Source organism: Rhagoletis pomonella, unplaced genomic scaffold (genome assembly GCF_013731165.1).
Source record: "Rhagoletis pomonella isolate Grant_MI unplaced genomic scaffold, Rhpom_1.0 Rhpom_scaffold_00957, whole genome shotgun sequence".
Classification (NCBI taxonomy): domain Eukaryota; kingdom Metazoa; phylum Arthropoda; class Insecta; order Diptera; family Tephritidae; genus Rhagoletis; species Rhagoletis pomonella.
In genome coordinates this window covers 24,660-45,554 of record NW_023459511.1, presented here as the reverse complement: position 1 = coordinate 45,554, position 20,895 = coordinate 24,660, and the positions used below count along the sequence as shown (strand labels likewise).

At 35.3% G+C, this 20,895-nt stretch overlaps 1 protein-coding gene across 2 annotated transcripts; it reads left to right on the top strand.

The window, feature by feature from the left end:
* The first annotated feature begins 476 nt into the window (after positions 1-476).
* Positions 477-14,239, top strand: LOC118751750 (brain tumor protein-like). 2 transcript variants are annotated; one of them, XM_036486567.1, is made up of 8 exons: positions 477-2,410; positions 2,480-2,666; positions 3,060-3,515; positions 5,300-6,719; positions 8,106-8,559; positions 8,640-8,803; positions 8,895-9,127; positions 13,943-14,239. In XM_036486567.1, exons 1-8 carry the CDS (start codon positions 1,809-1,811, stop codon positions 14,045-14,047), a joined length of 3,621 nt encoding a protein of 1,206 aa, XP_036342460.1. In that variant the 5' UTR covers positions 477-1,808; the 3' UTR covers positions 14,048-14,239. The 2 variants fall into 2 exon arrangements, with proteins under 2 accessions (XP_036342460.1, XP_036342459.1); XM_036486566.1 differs by having other exon boundaries at positions 8,019-8,559.
* Positions 14,240-20,895: the final 6,656 nt, after the last annotated feature.

Sequence of the window (20,895 nt, the reverse complement as noted above, 5' to 3'; positions counted from 1 at the left end):
GACCACCCAAAAAACTATTTTTCGCTTGAAATCCCTGAGCGCGGAAGAAGTACAGCAACAGCGTCTAACCAGCTGCTGCAATTGCGCAACTGCAACCAACACAACCACCACAAATTTAGTTGGTTGGAAAAATACCAATGTGTGAACAATAATTACGATTCTACAACTCTATATACACATATAACTGAATAGTATTGAATAATTTATTAACGTAGAAAAAAAAATACTAATCAGGAAGCGGTGATCGATCGCACGTGAAAAGAGAAGCAAAGTGCAAAAGACGAAGGAGCGAAGGAATTTATTGTGCGACGCTGAAAGGAGCACTCAAAAAGCAAATTTAAACCAGTTTTAAATAAAAAAAAAACAAATATTTTAATTATACACTTAATAATATACATTACAATATTTTATTTTAAATCATATATATGTATAACAAAACACAAATAAGTTCAAACTAAAAAACAACAAAAACGAACTTTGTGCAAATACCAACTTTTTGTTGGTAAATAAAATAAAAATAAAAAACAAGTAAAAAATTAAATAAAAACGCGAAAAGGCGGAAAGAACGAGATTAACTAGCCCAAGTGTGAGGTCAAACACGCGCTGCGTACTGAAAAAAATCTCAATCTCAACGACGCCCATAAGAGGCTTCAATTTGTGCTTAAATCCGCTTTTGGATTTTCGTGCGGAAATATATAGTGCCAGCAGTGGCTGCAAAGAAGTCTGAAAAGGCGCCATTTTAAAGCGAAAATAATAATACCAAAAACAAAAAAAAAAAATACAAATGAATATGAACATTGCCAATCGCTGAGCTGAAACCCTAAAAATAATCAAATAAAAGAATCCACTAAATATTCGTATGCTTTTGGAGGAGACTATTGAATATTAGTGGACGACGACATCAGAATTCGACGTATCAGCTGGCGTGCATACATAAATCTTCTATTCTATTAAGACTTTACTCGCAAAACAAGCCATTTTACTAATTGACGATATATACATATACGACAAATATTTTTCCAGCGTTATTTTGCATATTCTTTATCGAAAGCCGTTTAGAAGCAACATTGTTCCCACGTATCCGAAACTTTTCGCGCATTATTCTTGTTATCGCTTTTACTACTTATATATATACATACACATAAATATATATATATATGTATATATATTCATCGTTTTAGTTTATGAAATCGTGTCGACCTGGTCATTTACAAACATATATTCTCATAACTTGAAAAGATACGAGCGCCATATTTGTATTATTTTAAAATTAAAATAACAAAAAACCAAAGCCAAGCCCTTAAAACACAAAGGTATTCAAAAAAAAAAAAAGGAAGTCACTCACAAAATCAACAACAACAAACAAGGATATCAAAATCTCTGAACAACACTAATCAAACTTCAACTTGAATAAGGGGAAAACCACAAAATTTATCTAAAAATTAAAAAAAATCCTAAATATATATCTATTTAAAAGAATACGGCATTTGCCGCAATTACCTAAAACCAATCACCGAAACTCCAACTTCCGTTTTTGCCGCTGTATAGTAAAAAAAAAAAAATACTTACAAACATAGTGAATAAATAAAAAATATATACATATATTAAGATTCACACACTTCACGGAAACTTGTGCAATTTTGAACTCTTGCGCTTAAATACACGCACGCTCTGCACGCAGACAGTACTGCGCTTAAATCCACTCAATTTGTCAACGATCAGCGCGTGAACATTTTGCCTACGCAGCAACGCTAATTGTCCGATTTTCATATTTTGAAAAAAAAAAAACTCAAACGTAAACGCCACTTATGGCATCCCTCGAGGAACAACCAATCTCTACCATCACCGCCATTTCCACCTTTGATCCGGCTACCACCAATACCTCTGCTGATATCACCTCGACTACATCCGATTCTTCCGCCGGTAGTGCTGTTGCCACCGCCGCCGCCTCAATTGCTGATATCTCGCTGGTGTCAACATTGGAGTCGGATTTCGGCAAAAGCACCTGTGCTGAAAATCAACTGCTGCCCTCGGCTGCTCCCGCCTCCGCAGCCATCACCGGTAACATTTTAAGCGGCGGTAACAACTCTGCAGGCGCCTCCAGCGTTACGGCTACCGGTGTTGCTGTTAATTCCATCGTTGAGAAGCTTGTAAGTTCACTGACACTTGACATGGACACTGAGCCGCTTGGAAGTGGCAATTCAACGTTGTCGTCTCGTGAGTTCAACGGCAACGTAGGTGCAACTACTTGCGAGCATAAGAGCGTGTCATCGCGTTCGTCTTCGCTTGCAGGCAATATGTTTAGTGAGGTGTTCGAAAATAAGGGTAGCGATTTGGAATCGGGCTCGCTTGAGGATTCATGTGGTTCGTTGGGCGCTGATGGCATGGACAAGAATTGCAAGATTTGCAGGTAAACAGAAATGAATTTATATTAAAACTGTGATTTTGGGCCTCATAATTTTTGTTGTTTTACTTGCAGCTCGCGCTTAGTAACTCCTCGTGTGCTGTCATGCCTCCATGTCTTTTGCGAATCGTGTTTAGTAAAACTGATCACAGACGATTCTAACGGCAATTCATCATCGGCTTCGTCAACTACTTCGACTGCAGGAGAGCTAATGCCATTGAAGCCTGTTATCGAGTGTCCCACTTGCAAACAAGTAACTATGGTGAGTTTTGGTTTGGAATGTCTGAATTTATTAAAATTTCTTGCGTAATATTTGATAATAATTCTAAATTTCTCAGTTTTAATTTTTTTTTTATTTCTTGGAAGAAAAAATGCGCCTAAAAATATATTTATTTTTCTAGGCATGAGTTTCCTTCTAATAAATAGAGAAGACAGCGCAAAGTGTCGTAAGAATGAAGTGGAAAGTACAAATGTTAAGTGGTATAAGATAGGTTTAACGCCTTATATACCACTGAACACCACTTCCCTGGTTCTTATGGCGCCGAATTTTCATTTCCTATTTCAATTTTTTTAGCAAGTGTTGAAATCCATCATATCTCATACTGTTTGTTTTTTTGTACTGTTGTGTTTATAAATGTGCTTTCCTTACGTTTAGGTCGGCTCCAAGGGTATCGAATCGTTGACTTGCGATTATATCTTAACCAACATTCTTGATCTTTCCACCATCGAATCGGAGCAGTTGTCGTGCACTTCATGCAAGAGTAAGGAGAAAGCTATTTCACGCTGCAGTGATTGCGCTAATTTCTTGTGCGGCGGCTGTGATAATGCTCATAAGTATATGCGCTGCTTTGAGAATCACGAAGTTGTCAAGCTTGAGGACTTGCAGAAGGCTACAGCTGACAAGCCATTGACCATCCATAAGCCGCTTTTCTGTAATGTTCATACTGCTGAAAATCTGAAATATTATTGCTTCAATTGCCAAATACCCGTTTGCAATGATTGTTTGATTGCCGATCATAAAGGCAGTGAGCATCATTACGATGTGATCGCTATGGCCGAAAAATCTGTGCGCGTTGACGTAGAGAACTTGATGAAGGAAGCCAAATCAAAGGTTAGTTTTTCTATCGTTAATTATTATTTTTTTTATTGGAAAACGTTAATTTAAATACGAATACAAATATTTACATAAGTACAAAATTATGTAGTTCAAATTAGATTAAAGACCCGATACGAATAACAATATCGAGTGAAACCAATGACATTAAATAATAATCGATATAACAGCCATATCGTTATTTTAATATATAAATAATAATAATATATATAATATATCGTCATTGAAAAACAAAATGCCGTAACTAACTAAAGATCCAAAAATCACTTTTTGATTGATTAAGATGCATTAACCCAGTAAATCGAAGTTCCGAAAATCTTAACGAAATTTTAAGGAAGATCGGAAGTGTATTCCGAAGTCTGTAATGATTTATTTACGAATCTTTAAAGAAAATCATATAAAGTGGTTGACATGACGCGAACTCGTGAAGAAATTTCTGCACGATTTCTTAAAGAACATTCTGAAAAAATTCTTCACAACGCAGAACTATTTTCATCATCTTGCCAAAAAACTCCAAAAGGGAAATACTATTTCTTAACGAATTCTCTAAGATTTCACTGGAAGCAAGATTTGCAGATAAGGGTACCGTGTGTATGTATGCATGTATGTACATATGCCGATAATAGCAATTTTCGCAGTAAAAATATCAATGATACTAATAAATTTAACGATAGCAAAACTTAATTTTCATTTGTTATTTTAATCTGGTGCTTCCCCAGGTTTTTTACCTCGCCTTCTAAACCAAAAGTTATATAAGAGAACGGCAAATACATAATGTTCTGAATATATATCATTAATAAAATATGCAATAAAAAAAAATTGACAAAAATCACATAACCGTTTTTGTTGGCGCAGCGGCGATATACAAATCAACACTAATGTCGACTAATATATGTACATTAGGAATGTTAATCCCGGGATAATAGTTTTAATAAATGTCTAGCTCATTATACATTAAACACCGCGAGATAGAAAATTTAAAACACAAATATCAATATATCGCGAAACCATGGGCCAAATATAGTAAAATTGCGTTTTTAGTTTTTCGTTCTTGACGTCAGTAGTTCAAAAACGATAAAGTATGGGTATCAAATTAAAGAGGAAATCCTGTATACTTCAAACAGATTCGAGTTTTTGGTGCAGAATGACTGGTAAGTATTGAAAATATCATTTTAAAATTATATGCTTAGGACTTACATAAACTCGATAACATCCTCGAATTTTGTCCTTCCAACATTATGAGCTTAAAAAATGAAATAAATAATTACAAAATCCTTTAAAATAAATCCTGGTATCAGATAGAAAAAAATAAAAACGCCACTTTAAATAAAAAAGTAGGTTTCAAACCCATTTATTTATTATTTATTTTATGGTAGGAGAGCTCAAACAATATAGAAGCAATTTTTTCGATTTAAGTTGAAAAGTAATGAATATCTAAATCCCGAGACTAATTCCGGTATCCCGGGATTGTGGTACCGACATCCCAAAATTTCCGGGATCGAAAAACGCTGAAAAATTAACATCCCTAATGTACATATTTTGCAAAATAACGGCAAATAATTCAATACGATATCGTTAAAATCATCAATAGTGTTATCGATAAGTGCATAATGCCAATAATTCGATAACGAGTTCAATACGATATCGTTAAAATTATTGATAATGTTATCGATAAGTGCATAATGCCAATAATTCGATAATGAAACTATATTGCTAGGTGATGCAAAATTGCGCTTTATGTTTATGCGAAAATCCTGCGTCCTAACGAATTCTCGTTTTAGGTGCAATATTGCGATGCTGCCGCTTCAAATCTGTCAAGCGCTCTCACTGAGCTCCAAACTCAACATGATTCGGCTCGCGCCCGCATCGATGAGACCTACCAAAACTACAAGAAGATTTTGGAGAAATGCCGGGACCAATCGCTTACCGAACTTGGTAAATTGCATTCAGAACGTGAGCTAAAAGTAATGGATTTGCTTCAGAACATTGAAAACACCATGGGTAAAATCGATAGCACCTGCAAATTTACAATGCGCGTACTGGACCAGGCCAATGCCGCCGAATTTCTCTCCATGAAGAAGCTAATTAGTGCTCAGTTTATAAATCTCATCAATAGTACACCAAAGTGTGACATTAACTACTCGCTGACATTCGACACAAAGGCGGAGAAGTTCGAACAAGTCGCCCGGGAGACGTTTGGTAAATTCCGCACTGAATCGACACCACCCTCGCCGAAGGAGAGCACACCACCACCAACCTTACCCGGCATGCCACCCACCATGATGAGCAGCCGCAGCGGTGGAATGAATACTTGTGGCTCGCAAAGTCAACTAGCCGGCGGCAGTTCAGTTACTGCTAGCAGCCCAATATCGCTGCCTACATCCATGCAGAGCTCTTTCGATGGTGACTTCTCCGTACTCGGCAATGGATTTCTCATGCCCAATGTACTAACACCAGATTCACCACCTCATCAACCGCCACCCACTTTGCATCACCAAATTTCGCAACAACAAGTACCACAGCCACCACCAACTCAGCCACCAATACATGGTGTTAATGGTGTTCGGGGCTTTGATAGTGGTGTTAACTGCGTCAATAGTGTCGGAATGCCAGGGTCGGCACTTGGAGGCGGATTAAATGCACTCACAGGTGGGCACGCATCTTTGCATGGCCACAATCAAGGTCAAGGTCAAGCTCATGGTCATGGTCACGGTCATGGTCACAATGCTGCCGGCGTTAATCCACTTAGTGGCGCTGGTAACAATTTAAATGTTGGTTTGAATAGCAATGCTTTGGGCAATAGCATAAATGCATCTCTGGGTCAAAGCCTAAGCGGTCTCAGCGGTGGTGGTGGCGGTATGAACGGCATGAACGGCGGACTTAATACCACACTCAATGCTGGACTTAATGGTCCGTCAAGTGGGGCTGGTGTTGGCGGTGGAGCACCGCCACCAAGCGCTTACAACAGTATTCTTGAATATAATTTGTCCCGCCTTGCCAGCCTCACTGAGGCGACCCCAGATGTTACTCTAAACGAAGCTTTGGTGGGCCCACCGGCTGGCGCTGGAGGTCACCACCAGGCTGTGGTACCGGCATCGTCGTCGCAAAATCAGCAAATTTCTCTAGCAGATATACTATCGGGTGATCAGCGCGCTTTTAATAATTTACAAGCGCTTGCAAAAATGGGGCTCAATAACAATGGTGAGTAGATATGAAGAATTTATGCTATGGAATTGCATTGTGTGAAATTGGGTGTTCTCCTGTTTAAAGATATTAATTTTTATATATTAATTCGTACCATTGCACCTACACACTATGACCTTCATTACCTAACAGATAGTTTTATTGCACTTTTGAGTTGGAAATATCTATTTAAAATATATGTAGCATCGTTAGAATATTGCACTTTTTAAGTACGCACAGCAAATTTGTTTTGGAAGAGTGTATAGGTTTGGCTCATTAAAATAGTACTTGTACAGGCATAACTGCCGTCCCTGAATTGGCGCGTCAAGCGCCAAACAACTGTCAAAAATCCTCATGAGCGTACAATATGTATGAAGCATCCCATAATAACGCGGCGCTAGAGCCGAGTAAATGGATTTTTTATTTTTGACGGCGTTACGTTTTGAAATGGGATGCAGAAGACGTAAAGAAAGGGAAAGGCCAAAAAAGTGAAAGAGGAATCTAGAATAAAAACGAGAGGAAATGAAAAAACGTCAAAAATTACGCCGCGTTGATTTGGGGACACTCGTTGACAATGGAAAACGCAACGCTTAGCGCTCCAATTTAGGGACGCCAGTAAGAAATCTATATACATACATACTTGTCTATAGCACACATAAGGTTATGTCTCTCCGTTCGTCTTTTTGTATATGCACACAATCAATTTTATAAATGTGTAGAATGATTATTAAGTTGCTTGTTTTCGAGCTTTTCATGATTTTCAACCATAGCTATTTTTACTACATTTACAACTGACTTCTTTTCTATTGTTTTTTCATTATTACGAAACTTATTTACACTTAAAGTATAAATAATTGCTTTTGACACCACAATTCATGAAAGTTGATGTTTAAAACTTAAGTTCGTCTATATTTTAAGTTACTTAGAATTTGGTAATGTATGTTTTTCCTGATTTTCTTTATTTCTTTTTACCTTTTTATCCTTTCTTTGTTATATATGATTTTTAAATGGCTTCCACACGACTTCCAAACAACCACCACCACAATCACTACTATTATAACCACCAAATCCCTTCAAAATTTGCCAAACGTCCTTACGCATCGCTCCGCTTGATTCCGCTCTGCCTACTTGCCACACCATCCACACAAATCCACCAAACAAATATCAAAACAAAAATATATATATATGAATAAAAAAAAACTAAAAAAAAAACATAAAAAAAAACAATGTCAATGTGTTTGCCGACCCACTACACCACGTCGTATATTATTTACCACGTCGTTTCGTTTTCTGTTGTTGTTGGCATAATACAAGTAGATTTTCACACAGACATGAATCAGCTTTTATCGAGCGGAGCTTCACCCGGAATTGATTGTATATTACCAGATTTCTGCCTACCCGCAGCCACATCGCCCAGCCTCTCAACTCTAGGGCCACTCGGTGCTGGACCCGTCGACGAAATGTCCATTACAAATTTTCATGCTGGCGCCGCACCGGGCACAACCAACATCGTTACCGGACGTAACAAAGCTACACCCATGCAGATTCGTTGCAAATTTGGTTCACTTGGCACCTCAAAGGGTCAATTTAATTCTCCACATGGTTTTTGTTTGGGCGTTGACGAGGAAATTATCGTTGCCGATACAAATAATCATCGCATCGAAGTGTTTGACAAAACTGGCACACTTAAATTCCAATTTGGTGTACCCGGCAAAGAGGAAGGCCAACTATGGTATCCACGTAAAGTGGCCGTCATGCACACAAATGGCAAATTTGTCGTCTGCGATCGCGGCAACGAACGTTCGCGCATGCAGATCTTCTCAAAGTGTGGACATTTTATGCGAAAGATTGCCATTAGGTATGTTGAGAGAAAGTGTTTTAGATGAAAATTTGCTTAAGATAAAATTACTAATTACCCTATTTTAATACTTGTGACAGATATATCGATATTGTCGCTGGCTTGGCCGTAACTTCAAAGGGTCATATTGTGGCTGTAGACAGTGTCTCACCAACAGTATTCGTCATATCAGAGGATGGTGAATTGGTGCGTTGGTTCGATTGCAGTGATTACATGCGTGAACCCTCAGATATTGCCATACGAGGTAAAGTGTAATAAAAAATTGTAACTTAATATTTTTAACTTAACTCAGTCTGTCAACTGACTAATAATTATTGTTTTAATGTTTTCTCTAGATAACGATTTTTATGTGTGCGACTTCAAAGGTCACTGCGTTGCTGTCTTCCAGGAGGATGGTACTTTCCAATATCGCATTGGTAATGAGAAGGTCACTTGCTTCCCCAATGGCATCGATATTTCAAATGCTGGTGATATTTTGATTGGTGACTCGCATGGCAATCGCTTCCATGTGGCCTGCTATTCGCGTGATGGTATTTTACAATCAGAATTTGAGTGTCCTCATGTTAAGGTAAGTGAAAATTGAGTCAAAACATAAATAATGTGCAAATGATTCACCTGATCTTAGATAAATGACTGTAAAATTATTTATTTATTTATTTATTTATTTATTTATTTATTTAATCAAATGGAATAAATCCTTACTGACTATAAAACAAGAGAGCTTATATACTACCTAAAATAATTAAGTAGGACAAAACGAACTGTTCCAAATGAGAGAGACGGGTCATATTCAGAGAGCTCATTTAGCTCAGAAAGGGTTCTGAACAAAGGCGAGAATTTTACATAGTTAGATTTAGGAAATCCCAGGTAGAATAAAGAAACACGACGCAAATTATGAGACGGGACGTTTAATGCTAACTTATCCAAAAGATTAGGACAATCGACTGTGCCCTCCAATATTTTGGCCACAAAAGAGGCTGCTAGGAAAGAACGCCTAGTATTTAACGAACTTAAGTTAATAAGTTGACAACGGGAAGTATACGGAGGTATAGGCTCAGAAAATTTTAGAGAACGCAAGGCAAATTTAATAAAAACTTTTTGAATCTTCTCAATCCGGTTTATATAGACAGCCTGATAGGGACGCCAAATGAAAGACGCATACTCAAGCCTAGATCTCACTAACGTGACATAAAGAAGCTTCAGAGTATAGGGATCCTTAAACAACTGACCATTACGACGTACGAATGCTAGCATTGCATAAGCTTTGGAAACTACGTAGTTAATATGGGTTGCGAAGGTTAATTTTGAGTCGAAGTAAATCCCTAAGTCTTTAACCTCTGCGACATAACTAAGTTCATGGCCCCCAATATTGTAATTAGTTTGAACGGTAAGAAGCTTTCTGGTGAAAGTGGAGTAGGAACATTTACTAACATTTAAAGATAAGGAATTAAGAGAGCACCAAGAATGCAGGTTATTAAGCTCAGCTTGCAGCAAAAGAGAGTCTTGTGAGGTTCTGATTACTGAGTAAACCTTTAGATCGTCAGCATATAATAAATACTTAGAAGACTGGAAGCATGATCCAATATCATTTATGAATAAGACAAATAAAAGAGGGCCCAAGATACTGCCTTGGGGAACACCCGACGTAGCTACAAAGGGAGTGGAGAGTATGTTATCAAAAGCAACTGTACAACACCTATCGGACAGATAGGAATTAATCCATTCCAGAAAAGTTGAGTGAAAACCCAATCGCGATAACTTGTTAATTAAGACTTTATGCGAAACTCTATCGAACGCCTTCGAAAAGTCTGTGTACACAGCGTCCACTTGTAGACCTGACTGCATCGCAGCGACACAGTCCTCCATGAATGTAGCAAGGTTGGAGACAGTTGACCTCCCACTAACAAACCCGTGCTGGTAAGGGCAAATTAAACTTTTCACTGCGAAGTTGAGCTTCTGTTTGACAACTGATTCCAAAACTTTTGGGACAGTGCCCAGTTTGGAAATAGGCCTATAATTCGAAACGTCGTTTTTGTTCCCACTTTTGTAGATTGGTGTAATGAAAGCTTTTTTCCAGTCGTCAATAAAGTAGCCAGACGAAAGAGATTTATTGAACAATATTGTTAATGGCTGAACAAGCGATGGGCACCGTTTGAGCATAGCACCTGAGAGGCCATCAGAATCCAATTTAAAAGAGTGCTTTATGGAGCAGATGGCTACTTCTACATCACTTTCGGAAATATGCAGTGCGCCTAAGTTAAGGGCAGAATCTGAAAGAGGGTACCGTTCAGAAGCAACATTAGAATCCGAGACATAATTGGAGGAGAAAAATTCTGCGAATAGATTGGCTACGTCAGCAGGTGTGTTGGCCTCCTTGTCATTCAAAAAGACTGAGGACGGCACACTCGACTTAGCGTTCTTAGATTTTACAAACCTCCAAAATGCTTTAGGGTTGTTTTTAATGTCTGCTTCACTTTTACTAATGAACTTATTATAGAGAATCTTGTCCAAGGCATTAAAGCTCCTAAGGCAGTACCGATAACTGACGAACACAGATTGGGACCTAGTTGCCCTAAATCTTTTAAAAAGCCTATTTTTACGATTTTTGAGTCGTTTTAGATCCTTACTGTACCATGGTAACTTATACAACTTCCTCGTAATTAAAGGCACTATTTCTACACACGCCTCATATATACTACTTTTAAAAACATTGTATGCAGCGTTAGCATCCAAATTGCTGAGTATGTGTTTCCAATCATAATCATGAAAACGGCTATTTAAGAGATCAAAATTGCACGAACTAAAGTTAAAAGTTGGTCGGCATCTCTCAGGAGGAACAGTAGCGAAAACATAAAATTTAATATGAACCTCCATAGGAATATGATGATTATTTACGCGGGTTATTGGGGAAGGGCATTCAAACACCCAATAACTTACATTATTGCTAATGAAAATAAGATCTAAAATACGCTTATAATTATTTATAATTCCATTAATTTGTTGAAGACCAATACTTAGGAAACTATCAGTTACGTATAACTCACTGTCTGTAGTCGCATTAACCGCGGTAAAAGACGAGGAGTTATTAAAGCTATTCCAAGATACATTACACAAATTAAAGTCACCTAGTACACAGAGGTGGTGTTCGCCAATCCTTGAACTGAGATTCAAAACATTATCAACGTGCGCTCTATATATGTCGAAGCAACTGCTCGGTGGAATATAAGAGACACATACAAAGAGAAGTTCAGAGGAACTCCGAACATTCACGCACAACTGCTCGAGGATAGAATCATTATTTTGAAGATGAACCATCGACGAGCACAATCTACGCTGAGCTGCTATAAGCACTCCACCGCCTCTGGACAGGCCCGACCTGATTTCGTCACGGTCCTTGCGATAAACGTTATATAGATCGGGATCGAAGAATTCAGAGTCAAAGAAATTAGGTGTTAACCAGCTTTCGACGATTACAAATATGTCAAAATCCAAATGTGAGCTCAATCTGCGGACTACATCAGCTTTAGTTCTCATTCCAGAAACATTTTGAAAATAAATTTTGATTTTACTATGTGCAACCACACTGGTAGTGCTGTCGACTGGCTTTGTAGTGTCTGCTGATTCTGATAATAAACAACTATGCCAGCGCGCATGAGCTACTTCAGTTGCATTTGTTGCGGAAATTTTTGAAAAAAACGGAACGGCCGAACAGAAACATTTGCTGGCCACAACTCAGGCCTCAACAGATTATCGAAGTTGTGGGCGCAGACCCCAAGCTTAAAATTCACGTGTGTTAGTGATTCGAGATTCGACTCTTTTTTAACGAGCTTGTAGCAAGAAATGCGCCTCTTATCAATGCCAGTGTGATTCCCCACATACTCAATAATGTTATCACAAGAAACTGTTGGCAAAAAAAGATGACAAATGCAACCACTTAAATGGAGTTGCAACACCTAGGTCACTGCAGTCATTGGATCCAACCACACGCACCGGCTTACGACTTTGCCTCATTCTTTTGTTCTCCACTGTCCGCCAAGGGGTAGGAGAAGGAGCGGCAGACACACCCGCGTCAGTAGCATTAACAGCATCAGCAGCTTCAAGTTCAGCATTAACAACGTCAGTTTGAACACAATTCACAGGCAGCGACTCGTCGACGTCAATAACGGCAGAAGACTGCGCAGCAGCATCACTTTCAACTGCTGCGCCGATTGTTGGCTTCGAGTTGGTGACAAACCCTTTGTTAGCAGTAAGTGAGGATCGCGTCGAAACAACTGTAGACACAGCACTCACATCATTAGTACGAAACAACATATGCGAGGGAGAGACCGCACTAGAAGACTCAGGAGCAACAGTTGGAAAACTATTGCTATTGATCACAATGCCTGCCGAGGTGTTGGCCGAGCAAGCAATAGCACTTTTGATAGAATTAACTTCATCTACTAACACTTGCAAGCACTTCACAATGTTGTTGTCCTTTGATTGCGTATCTATTCGCTTGTGTAGGGGTGAGACAGCAGCAGGAGCAGGTGTAACAGAAGCGACAGTAGACAAGCTTTTGCCATTGTTTGCATTGCCCGCCAAAACATCTGACGAACAAGCGAAAGCACTTTTGAGAGAGTTAACCTCATCCACTAACATTTGTGGGCACGACGCATTGTTGTTGTCCATGATGTTTATTGCTTGCAATTCAGATTTTATCTCGGATTTAAAATTATCAAATTGCGCAAATAACTCCTTGAATTTAGCATCAAAAGCACTCCTTATGGCCTCAACACAGTGTCTTTGAGAGGCCAGAAGCGAATCATATGTTTCACTGAATCTCCTTGGTAAAACCACACAGTCAGGACACAAATAACCAATGTTTCGATTTTTTTTGAAGAGATTGACATCGTATTCAGAGACAATACCCTCGCAGCAAGTGCGATGAAATCTTTTTCTGCAAAATCCACTGCATGGCACCTTCTGAGCGTCAGTCCTAGCGAATGCTTTATTGCATTTGCCACAAAAATCGTCCATATTGACAAATTAAACGAAAAATAACAGAGCGAGCAAAAACACATCCGCTCATCAGCACGCACAATTGTTATATGTTATGCTATTAAGAAATAATCCGCATCAGAATAGAGAAATGTTTTAGTGGATTATGAAGCCATAAACTAACGCTAATCGCTAAAGCTGCTCAATTAAATCCAATAATCAAAATATTATTAAAATTATAAAATATATGTTTGAAAAATATTTCAAACAAAAACGTAGGCAAAGTCAGCACGGTCATTATTTTTTTCTACTCTTGTTTTGAACAACAAAAATATACATCATTCTATTTTGTATATTAGTTTCTTCTGAATTTTATTTACATGCCTCTTATTTTCTTTTTTTAAAGGTTTCGCGCTGTTGCGGCTTAAAGATAACTTCCGAAGGCTATGTGGTCACTTTGGCCAAAAATAATCACCATGTGCTGGTACTTAACACGCTTTACGTTCACTGATCGCAGATCAAAACCACAACTAGCAGTTGTATCAGCGGCAGCAGCAATAACAACAACACTACTGGGGGTAACGTAAGCAATTTTCCAATGAATGTATCCAATGGAAATGGTAGTGGCGGTGGCGTTGGCAGCAATGGCAGTGCCTATGAAAGCGTTAACTGCGGCATTATCGCAGTCAACAACGCCATCAGCAGCAATAGATATACAACGAATAACAGCGGCAGCACAAGCAGCAGCAGTAGCAATAATAACAATCACAATGTCAATAATCTTCATCCCCACACTTATCAGCAACAGCAGCAATATAACCATCCACCACAACCACATAATCACCATTATCATGCAGCCCACCAGTATCAGCAGCCCCAGCAACAACAACAGCAACAGCATAGTTTAAACAGCGCTAGTATTATGGGTAGTGCCATACATAGCAACAACAATCAAACGCACAGCAGCAGCAGCAGCAGCGGCGGCGGTAGTGCGCTACAACGTTCAACGGATAATAAATCTAGCCTCTGGTTGATGATGAATGGTGGAGGTGCGACGGCTGCTGGGGTTGGAGTTGCTGCTGATAGAGCCTTGCCACAGCCACCGCCCCACGGTCAACACTAATGTGCGCTGCCAAGACAGTAAAGCGGAACGCAGTTTTGATGGATAGCAAGCGTGCTTTTAGCAGGTAATTGCTTTAAAGCGGCCAAACCATAATACAAATACAATTTATATATACGTATATGTACATATTTATATATAAATGAACCAGTGAAAGCGAATTATTCGATTATTAAGAAATGCCTATAATACATAAGTGGAGATTTCGCCCCATGCAAAATACGATTTTGTGAGTAAATGTAAATGAAAAAATCTATTTTTAGCAATTAGAAAAAGAAACATAAGTATATACAAACATACACAAGCAAAATACACGATAACACCAATACACAACACTGCGCGTAGACAATTTGAAATCTCAAACGAAGAAAACCATTTTGAAATTACGGTAGATATCACCAAAAAAAAATTAAAAATGTTATACACACAACTTGTTTAATTTAGAAAAGAATAAGCTTTAACATACAGACATAGTATATTGTTTTTGATCTCTTTTCCAAGTTTTATTGCTTTTTCAAATATATACCACAAAGAAGGATTATGCTTCGCCAAAAATCAGTCATAAGTTCGCTTTTTCTTGCTTTTTTTTTTTTAATTTACGAAGAAAAACGTAACACTCTTCGCAGACTTTTTACAAATGGCGCCGGCGTGCAGTTGGTTGTGAAATAGTGTTTGAGCGACAGGTGATTCAAATACGCTTAAAATAATGGTTAAATATTGCAAATAACTCATAAACACAAAAAACAATTCGAATGCCATAACTTCAAGAGACCATTTCGGAAGGCACATTCCAAGTGAATATTTAAAAAAAAAAAAATGGAAGTAGTTGAAAAAATATGATAACAAAAACTTTACATAAAATTATCAAAATTATTTTTTCTTAATAAAAATTAATGTTGCCAAGAATAATTCTGTGATAAAATTTAAGCATTGAAAAATGCATTAGCAAAAGTTGTAGTTGGGAATCAGAAATTGGTTATCGCTTGGTCAAAATTTAGCAAAAAATTGAGAGATCCATTTGTGCAAATTAAATGTTTTTGTTTAGCAATCACTTGACGATCACACGACCGCCCTGCGCTACCCATGTGTTTATGAGCTTGAGTATTATGTTTTCAAATTCAATTGTAACAACAAGGAAGGCGTTTAATTTTCATTAAACCTAAATAAAGCATTTATAAAACTGGCAATTCCTTTAAGTTTCACACTGTTTACGTTTCTTGTTATACGTATGCAAGAGTTGGCAAGTCAATAATATGCAATGCCGTGATGGAGTGATTAATGTAAAATTTTAATATTTAAAAGTGAAAGTAATAAAAAGGTAAACTTTTGTTATTTTGAAATATGTACTTGCGAAGTCCTTTAAATACACACTTTTTATTTTTATTTTAAACAGTCGTGCTATACAAGAACAAGCGACAGTGAATTTTAGCGTGTAATCTTACAAATCTAAAAAAAAATAAAACGGCATACAATTCAATTAGTGTAAAAGCGAGATTTATTTTTATTCTTCAAATGGTCGGTAATGGGAGAGCAATTAAAATAGCCTTCATGCAAATACATTTATAGTCTTTAACACATACAAAATGAGAGAAAACGAATTCAATAACAACAAAACAAAAACAACATAAAAAAGGCTGGTTTTCCAAGACATTATTTTTATTATTATTATCTAATATTTTAAACAACAATTTAAATATTAATTATTACATAGCCTACCACATACATTTTAAAGCAAAGCGAAATATTTTACATATTTTCTTTAATGCGCTGTAAATGTTAACATTTATTTTAATCCGACTTTCAATTGTTATGTATAAAACATGTTTTTGTTTTTCGATATATAATAAATTCAATATTAAATATTACATACAAATATGTATACAATCATACCTACATATATTGAGAACAACATCATTAAATTTACTCACACAAACAAATGCAAATGTGTAAATACTTTACTTTTACAACATTGGCATTGTTGAGGGTTGCGGTGGTTGGCAACGAATTCCATGTAAAAAAAACGAAAATGAATACCTTTTTTATTTAACAAAAGGCCTTATTGTTGCGTCCGCCCCAGCTTATTTTAAACAATATTAGAGCAATTCAAGAAAACGCGCAAATGCCTCGTAACCATGTAAGCCTTGTAAACTTACTTAATTTTGTATGGAAAATCGAATTATTTACGAGATTTGCGCGGTTACAAGGCATTTAAACGTTTCCCTGAATACCCATATTATTACTTTATTTTTCTTTTTCCCGTTTTTAAGCTTTTGCGATTTTCTTTTATTAATTGTTGTAAATGAAAGAAAATCAACAACAAAAAAAAAACATACTAGCAACTTGTGTGTTTCAAATATTTTCTTGTCATTTTTTGTATTATTCATAATTTTAACTTTATTTTATTTTCATATTAACGAAGAGACAGAAATTTTAAAATCTATTATTATATATTTACAAATTAAATATGTATGTAAAACACGAACAATAACAAAAATGTAAAAAAAAAACAAAAAAGAATTAACGAAAAGCTACCTAAGAATTTTTATTGCAATTTTTAATGATATATCAATAAATTTTTAATTTGAATATTTTTTTTTTTATTTATATTTTAATTTTTTACAAATTTTAATTGTAAATGTACATACATATTACATATACATACATTTGTAAGACTTTTATTGAAGTGAAATGAAGCGAAGAAAAATAACAGAATAAAAAAGCAAAAAAACATTGTATTTAGCAATTTTGAGGTCGTGGGAAGGCAATTGCTACTAAGAAAGTATACTAAGAAAAACAAAAACTAAAACAACAACCATAACAAACACAACAACCAATAATCGCATATTTTCAAGTCATTTTTGATTATTTAGACATGTTTTTTTTAATATATAATTATAAATAGCCTTAGTGCATACATATACATACATACATATATGATGACTTAAAACAGTTTACAATAATTGTTAGTGTAGAAATTATATATATAAAATTAGCGCAGGAGAATTTCAAAGAAAAAATTAGAAAATATCTAAGGTACTAAACTCACATTTAGCGAGAATTTGAGCACCTTGAAGAGAGTTGAATTGAAGCAAAGCTTGGTGAAAGTGTTGGAAATTGAATTATCTAAAAATAGTTTAAGCGCGAACAACATGTTTTTTTGTAGGATATTGTGTACTTTTCAATCTATTTGGGAAATTAAAAAAAAAAAAAATTAAAAAAAACGAACAATTATGTAACTATATTGGTAACGAAATGGAAATCTCTGCACTAAAATTAAAATTTCTCTATCCACCTTTCTTTTCTCATACATATTCAAATGCTTGCCACTTTGCGCCAATTACGATAACAAAAATTACATATTATTTTTTCTCAAGTGGCTTTCTCGATATTTACACAAACTATTCCCTTTTGAATCCATTAACAAAAAAAAATTGAATACAAATAACTATTTTCTTAATACATAAGTGGCTTAATTTTATTAATTACGAAAATTTACATCTTAGTTTTAATTAGTCTTACATATATAATTTTTATAGTTTTTAAACTTTAACTTCTTGTAAATTTGCTGCTGTGTTTTTCCCTTTAATTTGGGTTTGTCAAACAAAACTTTTTTGTTTTCTATCACTATACAACTTATTATTATTATTATTATTTTTTAATATAATGTTATCGTTATAACTTTTATTTTAGGACGTATATAATGTAGTTAAAGCTAAACTAAAACGATGGAAGAAGAATGTAAGAGAGAAAACAGCTACAAAAAAGCATTTTAGCTCTATATGCCAAAACGTATTGATATTATTTTTTCACTTCCACTCACCGCAAATAACGACTACAACAATAACAAAAACATTAGTTTGTTGTTAGTGTTTAAACTGGTTTTTAATGTGTAATTTTATTTTATTATATAATTTTTTAAAATACCTGATCATGATATTTGGTTTTAATTTGTTTTGACTTTTAATTCAAATGTGCTTTTAAATTATAAATTTATCTTTTATTTTCAACTTTACAGTTTTTAATTTATTTTTTGTTACCAAAAAGGGTTCGCTTTTAATTTTGAAATACTATGGTATACAGTTTATTTCGTAATTTAAATTTTTTTTTTAATAATTTTAGATATTTTTATTATTATCTATTATTTTTTGTAACTTTAAGTAAATCAACATAATGCGCTTTTAATGATGTCCTTGTTGTGTTAGTGAGACTTTCGTACTTGACGCTATTTTAGTTTTTGTAGGAAGGTTTTTCTTCGTTCCAATGAAAAATTTATTAAAACAAATATTTAAGTTTTACAAAATCTATAAGTATATAGTTTAACAAAAACGAAAAATATATAATATAAATATAGTATATATACATATATTAATTATAAATTGTTAACATGTTGAATTCGTGCTCGAAAATGTATAATTGATAAAACGTCACTTTGCTGTGCTTTTACCTTTTTATTAAAATTGAAATTAAAAATTAAAAAAAAAAAAAAACAAAATTAAAAAAAAAACGTTAGTATAACTTTTACTATTTTTTGTGGTTTTACAATATCACATACGTACATATGTATACAAACATGCAATTTAAAAGTGAACACTAAAGTGAACAATTTGCATATTTGTAGAACTTAGCGACCTCTTTATTATATTCCTTTTTCGCAATTAAGTGTTTAGAATTTATATTTACATACATACATACATACATACATACATTACTGAAACCTACTCACACACCTACAGACAAATATACAAAAATATATACCATAAATAAAAAAACAGGATGTCAGCTTTTTAATTGAACCCACGTTTGACGTTAGAGATGTTTTGGCTTCATAAAGTAACATTTTCATTTTTTATCGTATAATTCGTTTAAAATCTGTCTTTTTTTCACAAGCTCATACAAAGCTTCGCTAAGCCTCAACTTTGCCAGGAAATTCATTTTACTGTCTTTGTTTCCCAACAAAAAAAAGCTCCTTTCGTCGCAATCTACTACCACTACTTTTCGCAAAAAAAAATGTTTTAAGGGCATCATTTACCGAGCACAAGTTTTGGTAAAAGGTATTTCGATTACAGCGCCATCTAGCGAATCCAAATCTTGTGTCGACGTATACAAATAGAACCAAAAAGAAACAAAAGAATCCGCCATGCGGCAAATGAATTTTATTTATGTATAAGATGATTTTTAATTTGTGTGTCTGTCTCACATTGTTTCCTTTCTAATGTGGTAAGAATTCGGTATGGCTTACGTACGCTGCATTTCATGGTTCTGCGTAGTAATTTACACTATTGAAAGATGGCAACATAAAATTTGAGTAGCATGGGACCTTCAGCTTAATGAAATGCTTTGTACTTCAATCCTTGACATTATTCAAATCTTTTCGAAATAACGAAAGTTAGATTTGTTTTTGTGATATTGAGACTTTAGCCCAGAGGTGGTAAATTTTGACATTTCACGTGCGACATAAACGCCCACAAGTGTGCCCACCAATGATTTGATCATTAAAATACGGCAGTTTTGATCTCAATTTTATCGAGATTGGCTTGGTGAAAAAAGAGCACCCATGTTTACAACAACAATAACTGTGCTCATAAGCAATAACCGTTTAAGTCGAAAAACATGAATTCGAGAAAAACTTTTTAAGTAGCCTAGCTGGCGAGAAGGGGGGATTTCACATACACACGGCATAGTAGTTGCAGAATACGATAGCATATATAACTCAATTCCTTTTAAAGTCGACTTAGGCCATTATTGCTTATGACCACAGATATATGCCCGCTCCATTATTCCTTAAGGAACACACACACGAAATAATGGCAATTTTTTTCTTGACCGTTTTCTTGAGAGCTGCATACTGGCCTTTAATAAAAAATTCTCTGGAAGGGACTCATTTAGGCTACATATTTTTCTTTGAAACAATATTAAACAAAAATTGTGTTAAAAAATTTTCGCATATTTTACTTTCAAATTTATTGAGTACCTAAACATGTTTTTAAGTTGAAAGTCTAATACATAAGCGTGATGGTTAAATAGTTGACTTACTGTAAAAGATTATAGTTTATCGCCGGGGGACAAAATGATCAATGTACCAATGAAATTTTTATTAAAAAAAAACTTTTTTATTTCAAAAGGTTTTATTTCTTTCCCAAGTTAGTTTTTTGAATGTGATTGACAATCATTTTTAACTAAATTTTTCACGCTTTGGCTCTTAATTTGTTATTTTTTATTTTAAGATTTTTCTTTTTTTT

Coding starts and splice junctions, on each gene's coding strand:
- LOC118751750 (XM_036486566.1), top strand. CDS start 1,809: ATGGCATCCCTCGAGGAACAACCAATCTCTACCATCACCGCCATTTCC. Junction 2,411..2,479: donor AAGAATTGCAAGATTTGCAG/GTAAACAGAAAT, acceptor TTTTACTTGCAG/CTCGCGCTTAGTAACTCCTC. Junction 9,128..13,942: donor TTGAGTGTCCTCATGTTAAG/GTAAGTGAAAAT, acceptor CTTTTTTTAAAG/GTTTCGCGCTGTTGCGGCTT.